At 42.9% G+C, this 11,345-nt stretch overlaps 1 protein-coding gene across 1 annotated transcript; it reads left to right on the top strand.

The window, feature by feature from the left end:
• Nucleotides 1-309: 309 nt before the first annotated feature.
• On the top strand, nucleotides 310-8,083 carry p2ry2.1 (purinergic receptor P2Y2, tandem duplicate 1; the record flags this gene model as incomplete). The annotated part of the gene is made up of 4 exons (XM_084308595.1): nucleotides 310-652; nucleotides 1,362-1,530; nucleotides 2,882-3,236; nucleotides 7,889-8,083. The coding sequence occupies 4 exons, from the start codon at nucleotides 310-312 to the stop codon at nucleotides 8,081-8,083; spliced, it is 1,062 nt and encodes a 353-aa protein (XP_084164721.1).
• Nucleotides 8,084-11,345: the final 3,262 nt, after the last annotated feature.

Below are 11,345 nucleotides of genomic sequence, written 5' to 3'. Positions count from 1 at the left end.
GGCTGATAGGTGGCTATACTATAACCCTACCAACCTATAAATTGTAATGGTTATTAGGCTGATAGGTGGCTATACTATAACCCTACCAACCTATGGATTATAATGGTTATTAGGCTGATAGATGGCTATACTATAACCCTACCAACATATAGATTGTAATGGTTATTAGGCTGATAGGTGGCTATACTGTGACCCTACCCTCCTATAGATTGTAATGGTTATTAGGCTGAGTTATTATCATCCAGTGTTTCAGGTGGTAATATATTCCAACATCTTCTCATCTTTCCTTCAGGTGTGCTGCCTACCAAGATGGCCGCCTATGACAGCAACATCTCCACCACCACAGTGAACCTCAGCAGCCTGTATTACTGTTACTTTGAGGAGGAGTTTAAGTTCATCCTTCTTCCTGTCACTTATGCGTTGGTCTTCGTGGTTGGTCTGGCGTTGAATGCCACAGCGCTGTACGTGATCGTGTTCCGGACCAAACGTTGGAATCCTTCTACCATCTACATGTTTAATTTGACTGTGTGTGACACCCTCTACATCCTGACGCTGCCATTCCTCATATACTACTACGCAGATGAGAATGACTGGCCCTTCAGCGAGCCACTATGCAAACTCATACGCTTCCTCTTCTATGCCAATCTGTATGGTACGTTATGGTGTAGTATTATCTATATATACCAGTCTGTATGGTACATTATGGCGTAGTATTAGTTATATAAATATACCAGTCTGTATGGTACGTTATGGTGTAGTATTATTTATATATACCAGTCTGTATGGTACAGTACGTTATGGTGTAGTATTATCTATATATACCAGTCTGTATGGTACATTATGGCGTAGTATTAGTTATATAAATATACCAGTCTGTATGGTACGTTATGGTGTAGTATTATTTATATATACCAGTCTGTATGGTACGTTATGGTGTAGTATTATTTATATATACCAGTCTGTATGGTACGTTATGGCGTAGTATTAGTTATATATACATGTACCAGTCTGTATGGTACGTTATGGTGTAGTATTATTTATATATACCAGTCTGTATGCTACGTTATGGTGTAGTATTATTTATATATACCAGTCTGTATGGTACGTTATGGTGTAGTATTATTTATATATACCAGTCTGTATGGTACGTTATGGTGTAGTATTATTTAGCCTGTATGATGTGATATGTGATCAAATACAATCCATGGAGATGAGAACACATTATAGAACTCGATATGATACATGGAGATGAGAGTACATTATATAACATTATATGATACATGAAGATGATACATGAAGATGAGAACACATTATAGAACATGATATGATACCGTATGATACTGACTGTGATGTTCCTGCAGGTTCCATTCTTTTCCTCAGTTGTATCAGCCTGCATCGGTTCCTTGGTGTCTGTTACCCGGTGCGCTCATTAAGCTGGGTCAGTGCCCGGCGCGCGCGCCTGGTGTCTGTGGCTGTGTGGGCCTGCGTCCTGCTCTGCCAGGCTCCCGTCCTCTACTTCTCTCGCACCAGGTCAGCTGACCCGAGTCAAACATTAGTATATTTTTCCATACTGAAAGTATATTTTTAGTAAATGAAAGGTGCTATAGATAACAGCCACTAGATGTCACATTAGAGCACCAGCATGTCATTTATCCAATCAGGTGCATTCCACATGGAGAAATGGAAAGTAGGGAGGGGATGCGTCTATTCGAATACCAACCGGTTCATGCTTCCGCGTTCGCGTTTTGCGAATCTGATTGGCCACTGCAGTTTCTGGTGCGATCTGATTGGCCACTGACGTTTCTGGTCATGTGACATGTGTGCCCAATCGCGTGACGTGCCCATTTCCGCCTCGACCAGCAGCAAACTACCTAACGCCTAGTTTATCACTGGTTAAAGGGGAACTATTTTACTATTTCTTTCACTATTTGGGCACTTTTACACAATTCCTGTGAGTCTATGGAACACCTCTGTAATATATATATATTTTTTATTCATTGTTTTGTATTTCTAATCAAGTCCTCAAAAACAGCATTTTTCTACCTCAAGATTTCGAGCTGTTTTGAGCCTGGGCTGCAGGTGCCACCTAAACCACTGCGGAGCGTCGTCGTCTATCTCAACATTAACATGCAGCAGTGACTATATGACATCACATATAGGCACATTTTCAAACGACTCAGTTCAGTGAGGGTGAATATTGTGAGAGGAGAATTGGAAGAATGCGCCAATATGAGAATTTTGAGACATAGATCATATTAATATAAGTTCACATAGCTAGGAAACAATGCTAAACACTCAAAAAGGCCATTTATAAGATAGTTCCCCTTTAAGCTTAGGCGACTCTTTCGAAGTTGGTTTAAGGTTAGAGTTTGGAATCAGGGCTGGCGTTCTATCGCCTTGCTCTAAGACAAACTCTAACCTTAACCAACTTTGAAAGAGTGCCTAAGCTTAACTGGCGAAAGAACTTGCCGTCACACGATTGGTGCGACCAGAAACACCAGTGCCTTCAACAACATTCATTTTGGAGCTGCCAACATTGATAACGATAAATTCATTAATCAATCATTTTCAAAATGTTTTATTTTGTTTCCCCTTTCCCCCCCCCTTCCAGTTATTACTGAGAGGTTTTGTTTTTGTTGTAGTTTTTTCTGTACCCTCCTTGTTTTGTATCTTGTGTTTATTAAACATCCTTGGACTCGCTGCCCGCCTCGTCTTGTCTGCTCTTGAGTCCTGTTGCGCAGCCACACTTGTGTGACACTAGTCTAATCTCATCGCATCTTGTCATCTTGTCTCACCTAGCCTTGATCATCATTCCATTTCTAAATTGTGAGGATTTGAACAGGGTTGGTTTGATGTTTTCTTCTGTCCTGTGCTGCTCCAGGGACGAGGGTCAGGAGAGGGTGTGTTACGACACCACCAGCCCAGAGTTGTTTGATGACTTCCTGGTCTACAGCTCAGCCGTGTCGGTGCTGATGTTTGCATTCCCCTTCATGGTGGTGATGGTGTGCTACGGACTGATGGTGAGGAAGCTCCTGGAGCCCGGTTGGTCGGTCGGGGCGCCCAGGGGCGGGGCTGAAGGGGAGAGGGGAGGACTGGCGGCCATGCGCTCCAAGCAGAAGTCGGTGAAGATGATCATCATCGTGCTGGCGGCCTTCATGCTCTGTTTCCTTCCCTTCCATCTCACCAGGAGCCTTTACTACTCCTTCAGATACCTGAGACAGATCAACCCAGCACAGGTCCGTCTTAGTAGAACATCTACTCCTTCAGATACCTGAGACAGATCAACCCAGCACAGGTCCGTCTTAGTAGAACATCTACTCCTTCAGATACCTGAGACAGGTCAACCCAGCACAGGTCCGTCTTAGTAGAACATCTACTCCTTCAGATACCTGAGACAGATCAACCCAGCACAGGTCCGTCTTAGTAGAACATCTACTCCTTCAGATACCTGAGACAGGTCAACCCAGCACAGGTCTATCTTAGTAGAACATCTACTCCTTCAGATACCTGAGACAGGTCAACCCAGCACAGGTCCGTCTTAGTAGAACATCTACTCCTTCAGATACCTGAGACAGGTCAACCCAGCACAGGTCCGTCTTAGTAGAACACCTACTCCTACATGCTGACCTGAGACATGTTGACTAAAGACATGTTGACCAGAGACATGTTGACTATAGACATGTTGATTAGGTATATTTCTTAAAAGATACCTTCCGTTATCTAAAAGAACCTTTGTAGAAAGCTAAAAAGATTTCAAACTCACCTCTAACTTCTGTGTGGTGTAGCTGGAAGAATGCTCAAACCAAAAACTTTGATAAATGTGTCACCAAACACTTTTATTTTCCTTTTTCAAAGTCAAATATCGAAGTATGAATTAGAAAATGTGAATGGTTTCAAATATGAAAAGAAGATAAATGTTGTCAACACAGCCCTTTTAACTCTTTGGGCACCACCCACTTTCCCCATCTGTACCGCCTGGCACCAGCGTTATTGACCATTTTAGCAATGTTTGCAGACCCATCGTGTGTTCTGTATTATAGCTATGGAGAGAACAGTATGGCTCATTTGACAGGCATTGTTTATAGTCCATTACTGACTAATAAGTTCATTTCTACACACAGTAGTTTGTGCGCCATTACACGGTAAACATCGCCCCTTTCCAAAATAATCCAGTATTTTTTCAGAGATTGCGAGATATGACGCGTGATGCAATAAGCCCAAATCGTTCTGGTTGATCACCTGAAACCCCAAATACTCCCAAATCAAAGGTATATACCATGTACATATGTGTCTTCACAAAATCATCAAGGGGGGGGGGGGGGGGGGGTCGTTCTAACTAGAAACTGCGATCGTGTTTGTCTAGCATGTTTTACGTCCGGTAAAACACGACACTGTGATCGTTACAAAAACATGTTTCAGGTTCGGTAAAATAGACATCGAATTTACCTTACCTTAGCCAGAAGGTATTCCAAAAAGAATAATTCCCAGTGATCGCATCGCCACCGCGATTACCCATGTATATGTCTATATAGTATACTCGTGTTTTGGCGCTCAACGGTTGGCGAGATAACCCGACTATACTCGGGTATGGCGCCCAAGGAGGTACAGTATATGGAGACACTGCACAATCAGTTGCTTTGACAGTCAATGCGTCCCGAGTGACAGGAAATGTCACCTCAGTTCAGCATATCAGACAGTCTGCCCCTGTTGAGTCTGTCTTACGACAGGGCTTATATTTGCTTGTACATAATGACAGCATCACAGGACATATTCAAATATGGTCCTTCCAGATTAAAGAGTGATTGCAAAGAACTCTGGTTATATTAGAGTAGAGCATTGTGGGTATATATGTTGACTAGACAAGTTGACTAGACATGTTGACCAGAAACACGTTGACATGTTGACCAGAGCCATGTTGATATGTTGATCAGAGACATGTAGAACAGAGACATGTTGACCAGAGACATGTTTACCAGAGACATGTTGACAAAGTCATGTTTACATGTTGACTAGACATGTTTACCAGAGACCTGTTGACTAGAGACCTGTTGACTACAGACATGTTGACTAGAGACATGTTGACTAGACAGGTTGACTAAAGACATGTTGACATGATATGAATGTTTATTTTGTGGATATTCTTTCTTGATACACACATTTACATACAGTATGCATGTTTTGTCTATGAATGCTTAATATTTCAAATAAATGTAGAAGGGTGGATTATCCCTACTTAGTGAGGGTGAGATTCTACTGGCACCGGATAGTAGGAACCCGGCAGAGCTAAGTCCAGCTGGGCCCCCGACTGCAGTGTTGGGGTACTAGGCTTAAGGTTAACAAAGGTGGCATAGGGCCTTAGGATTTACCAACCTAGGACTTGTGTACTGGTCCTTCTCGCCTCTTAAAGGGGAACTCCAACATTTTGGGAAATTAGCTTATTTAACATCTTCCCTGGAGTTAGACAAGAAGATACATACCTTTTTTGTCTCTGTGCGTGCATTTAGCTTTGGGAATAGACGCTCCGTTAGCATAGCTTAGCTTCATCACTGGAAGTGAGGCAGATCCGTAGCCTTACAGTGCCTTACAGTGTATTGTAAGGTCTGACATTGACCAAATTTGATATGCATGACCTTGGTGGGCTCTAGGTCAACTCCTGAAAAGGGGGTCAATGTCAGACCTTGCAATCAAAAGTTAGGGGGCGCACTGAAATTATGGCAAGGGTTATTAGCCCCCTAACTTTTGATTGCAAAGTCTGACATTGACTCCCTTTTCAGGAGTTGACCTAGAGCCCACCAAGGTCATGCATATCAAGTTTGGTCAATGTCAGACCTTGCAATACACTGTAAGGCACTGTAAGGCTACGGATCTGCCTCACTTCCAGTGATGAAGCTAAGCTATGCTAACGGAGCGTCTATTCCCAAAGCTAAATGCACGCACAGAGACAAAAAAGGTATGTATCTTCTTGTCTAACTCCAGGGAAGATGTTAAATAAGCTAATTTCCCAAAATGTTGGAGTTCCCCTTTAAGGGCAATACTCAGTAATCCCTAATCACCCACGCTCCCCCTAGTACGCCCCACACCCCCTCACACGTCACACCCGGTGGAAGTAGTGGTTGATATAATTTTCCCCAAAGCAGTACCATACCTTTTCTCTGTAGGAGACCTGAAATTAGTACCTACCCCGCTTAGTGAAATACAGGGTTATCAAAGAGGTTAGACAGTAATGCACTATTAAACCACATGCACACAGTGAATCCAATTATCAGCTCTCCTTTTACTGTAGATGTCACATTACAATAGGGGACATTAAGATACCCTTTCCTCTACTGGTAACCTTCGCTCTAAGGCGGCAATACAGTAGCAATACAATAATACCCTTCGCTCTAAAGCGGCAATACAGTAGCACTAGCAATACAATAATACCATTCGCTCTAAAGCGGCAATACAGTAGCACCAAAATAGTACCCTTCGCTCTTAAGCGGCAATACTATGGCAATGAAATGGTAAACACCATTGGGATATGCTACACAGTTCAACCCCGCGAGTAACTTGGAGCATATATCTAAAACCTGCATGGGCCCACACATTTGGAATTAACTTTGCTTATGCTAAGCCGGCACCTTAAAATAACCACAAAAATAATTGGTAAACCAAAAAAAACCCTGTTGCAGCACTGAGTCGTAGCTTGGGGATGTAGTGGCCGCAAACACAATGGCCATTTCACTCCCTTGAGAGCCTGAACAAAAAAAAAGGCGGTACTCCAGAGGGAAGGAAAAGCATGGAGTGTACCTTTAACGAGCACGCGCGCATATCAAAGTTCGCTGCCACGGCGCCTACAACAATGTCAAGTTCACGTTAAACAGTCTAGCCGTGGCTGGCTTGGAATCATCCCTATGTTCCCCGGGTCCTACAGTATGTTCCCCGATTGATTAATTAATTGATTGAACATTTTATAAATTTTTATTATTTTATTAATTATTAATGTCCGCCTTGTTTCGAACTGGTTAAGCTTAGGCCCTCTTTCGAAGTTGGTTAAGGTTAGAGTTTGGAATCAGGGCTGGTGGTCTAAAATTTTCAATCAATCAATCAATCAATCAATCAATCGGGGAACATAGGACCCGGGGAACATAGACATGCTCCCGCTGGCTTTAGCACGCATGTTCCATAAAGTCTGTGCTTCTCCGGCGATAAAGTGGTCTCTATAGACGTCACCTGATCCACCCCGGCCGGGATAGTGCGGGTAGTCAGTTGGTGGTCTGGCTGGTGCCCGAGATGTCCAGTATAAGCCTTGGTTGAAACGTCCTTCTTCCTCTGATAGCTTGGTGGGCACGACGAGCTAAGCTACTTGGCTAACTCACAATGATAGAATTACCTAGTAGCCAGTGTGGCTAACTTAGCTCTCGACCTAGACTGCACACACGCAAAGTCTCCGTCATCTTCTCACGTTGGTCGGTTGACCGTCCTTCTTCGGCAACACGACGTCTCGATACTATACTTGTTCTAACACGTTAACACTCTGCGTTATACTTAATCACTAGGCCATGTTATTAGCCATTAGCTCGATGCTCGGGAGAGCTCTCTCCCACACGTCTGCTCTCGTCGGCGGTCTGCGCAGGATAGGGGCGTGTTCCTTGCTTCTTCGTGTCTTCCGCAGTACACCGGACGCCGTTCTTCTGACCACCAGTCTGACTGTCCCGCAGCACCCCCTAGTGTTCGTCCTCCCAAGGGAACATATCTGAAAGTCCTATGGAACGTATTCCAATGTCTATATTGAATACCGAAGTCTTTTAACAGACACATTCATGTGTCTACACTCTACATAAACATTGATTAAATATTTGTTTGTGATATACTAGTTAAGTTTTGATACTTTCTGTCTGTTTACCAGGTGAGCTGTGATTTGGTGGAGGCTTCCAGCTTGGCTTATAAAGTGACTCGACCGCTGGCTAGTGCCAACAGCTGCGTGGACCCGATCCTCTACTTCCTGGCTGGACAGGACGTCCGTAGCAACCTCACCAGGAAGAGCAGGGCGTCTCCACAGAAACCAGCCAGTGTCACCGCCTACCTGTCAACGCAACTCTGATACAAAACAGACTATTCCACAGCAGCTGTGTTGACCAGGGTCTAGGGACTCCTCCCTCTCTCTCTGGTCATGTTATTTTATTTAAATCCTTGCATTTTGTCCACTTCATATATTGTGTTGTTTTGCTGTTTCTTTGCATTGGATTGTTGTAAGTGTTTTTTCTTAACTTTTTTCTTTATTTGTTTTATTATTATATATTTATATATTATTATATAATTAATGTGAGAGACATACAAGTGTACAGAAATACTGTATGTAGAGTATATAGAAAAAATACATGCTATGATTAAAAAACGAATGTAAAATATATGTCACTAGTCTAGGCATGGGCCGGTTACTGGTTTTACGGGTTACCGTGGTTTGAAAACGTTGCGGTGTCAAAACCACAAAAATTACTTTCAGATGGTAGGCGCCGATGGTATACGTTTCGAATCATGAACTTCGGAAAATGCCTGTCACAAATTAATTAAATGTAATTTAAGTTACCTGTATATAACAGCTAAAAAAAATTCGCCAAGTCGCTTTGTCTTAAAATCAACTTTAGTAATAGCTGGGAGTTACCATGGCTAGCTAGTTAGCTGTAAGGGATAATACATGACGTGGTGTGCTGTTAGTTATCTGAAAATAATGCTCAATTATTTAATGATGCCTTCATTATTTTATTTAATAATGCTCACACTTTAGGAAGCATATCTTGTCCAACCTAATTAAACATCAACTCAACGTCAACACTCTGTTTAACGTTACTTGCTAGCTAACAGGAACTCGTTTGCAGACAGGAAAGTAACAAACAATATGGTCCATGCGGAACCCTTATTGTTAGGAATGGGGGTGGTGAGGGAAGGAGAGGAGAACCCAGTTTGCGGACAGGAATGGAAGGAGGCAGAGACGGCAGGATAACGTGTAGATAAGGACTTTACTAGTACAACTACACGATACAAAAAGAACATAAACGGTGCAGCCGAGCTGGCACTAATAACAGCGAACTGAGAACAAACATAAACGGTGCAGCCGAGCTGGCGCTAATAACAGCAAACTGAGAACACGGAAAATAAAAGTCAACAAAACGAAACACTAACAACACTTACTTAGAACGAATAACAACAGTGCAAGGATGACGAGGACAGGAACAAGGGGAAACCAGAGGCATGACGCCACAACGAAGTGAGGACAAACCCACATTTAAATACCAGACTAATTTCTTATTGACAACAGCTGGCAAGCCAGTCCAAAACAGAGAAACAACCAACTAGACACAAAAGCATTATAACAATAAGACAACCAGACAGGAGGACAATATCACACAAGGGAAGGGAAAGTCAACAACAACACACACAATGAAACCATATCAATCATATTAATCATATTAGTCAACATAGGTATAATGATAGCCTGCACCATCTGAACCATCTGATGGTGCCCACTAGAGGGCGACATGAGATTGTTGGAGGGAGGTAGGAGGCGTGAATATTAAAGGCAACCAACTTGTGTTCGGCTTTTCTCTGATTGGCCGCGACCCCCCGCCCCCACGCGCAAGCAAGCGGCAGCCCCTCCCACGTCCCAAATGAAACCCAAGGAGCTAGCGGCAGCGCGTACCACTACCAACCAACTTAAGCTGCTGTACCAACCAACTTGTGTTCAGCTGCGGTAGCAGTGGAGCACTGCTGACTGATTATTATGTTTCGCATTTTTAACAACCAACTACCAGATTCACTCGTCACTGTACATCACCTCTGAGCTCTGAAGTATAAACAAAGCCCATACAGTTATGAAATGCGCTGAACTAGAAAGCGTAACGTTATTATGTTTCGCGTTTTTAACAACCAACTACCAGATTCACTCGTCACTGTACATCACTTCAGCTTCAGCAGCAGCGGCGGTGCTCCGTTGAAGCCGTTCAATGACAGCTGCTCTCATATTTTGCGAATGCATAAACTATATCTTAAATTATGGCTATGTGTCTAATATGGCTGTCGCTTATCAATGACTTCGCGACAGCCATATTAGACACATCGCCATAATTTAAGATATAGTTTATGCATTCGCAAATATGAGAGCTCTGTCATTGAAGTGGGTGGTGGCAGCATTACTAACAGTAGCGATTTTTATTGTTTTGTCATGACCAAACATAATCCCAACATAGATAGGAGGTGTACTGTATGTCAAATGTCGGTCATGTGGTGGAAGAGTTTAGTACAGTCACACTGAACTGGTTCAAGCAGCGCGTTGGTTCGACCAGCGCTAATGCCGCGTCTCTCAGCGGAAAAGGGCGTGTGCTAGGGCGGTCACGTGGCCGTGTGGCCAATCAGAGAAACGCTGAACGAAAAGCTGAACACAAGTTGGTTGTGTTCACATTGTGACCACTGTTCACATTGTCCTGTCTGGGACCGTTACACATTATCCCCAACACATAGTTCCGTGGGTAAATTAGGTTGATCGACCACAAAAGATGAATTGTTTAAATGTATGTTTAATCCAGTAAGAATAGTACTAGGCTATATAACATATATCTGTGCAAGTAGATTACATTAACAAAACGTATTGCCATTTTGACATGTAGCCTACATATTCATAATCATGAAAGTTTATATGGAAGTATTTTTTATTCTGTACTTAGTTTGAAAGTGGTCAGACAGTTCCCTCTGTGTGTAATACAGACAGTTTTCACACATTCATAAATAACACTTACAGAAAAGCTGATTGTGCGTGTTTGTGCACTGTAATAAAAGACGTTTTGCCCAAGGTTATCATACCATCAAAATGACATACCTGCACATGCCTACACTAGTCCCAGCAGATTCGCATCCTATCTGACTAAAATAAGGTCCAGACTATCTGACTATAGGACCCCAGGAGGCGTGAATATTAAAGGCAACCAACTTGTGTTCAGCTTTTCGTTCAGCGTTTCTCTGATTGGCCACACGGCCAATCAATCAATCCACTAGCACGCGGCCTTGCGGCAAGAGAGACAAGAGAGACAAGAGAGTCGCGGCAGAGAGCCGCGCATGCGCATGAGGCTCCCCCAGGTCCTTGTGTTTGAGACAGCCATATTAGACACATAGCCATAATTTAAGATAATAGTTTCCACAGCTCCAGTTAACCTAATTTATACCGTAATGAATCATTAAAAAATATTCCGTTAACTGGAATATGTTGTTTCTTTACACATATGTTGGATTATGTAATTGGGTTGTCATGACAAAACAATAAAAATCGCTACTTTACATCAGGGTGAACGCTGAACCGAGTCAAGCCGCGGGCG

This window comes from Notolepis coatsorum (assembly GCF_963971535.1).
Source record: "Notolepis coatsorum genome assembly, chromosome: 1".
Classification (NCBI taxonomy): domain Eukaryota; kingdom Metazoa; phylum Chordata; class Actinopteri; order Aulopiformes; family Paralepididae; genus Notolepis; species Notolepis coatsorum.
This window is presented reverse-complemented; position numbering and strand designations above follow the sequence as displayed.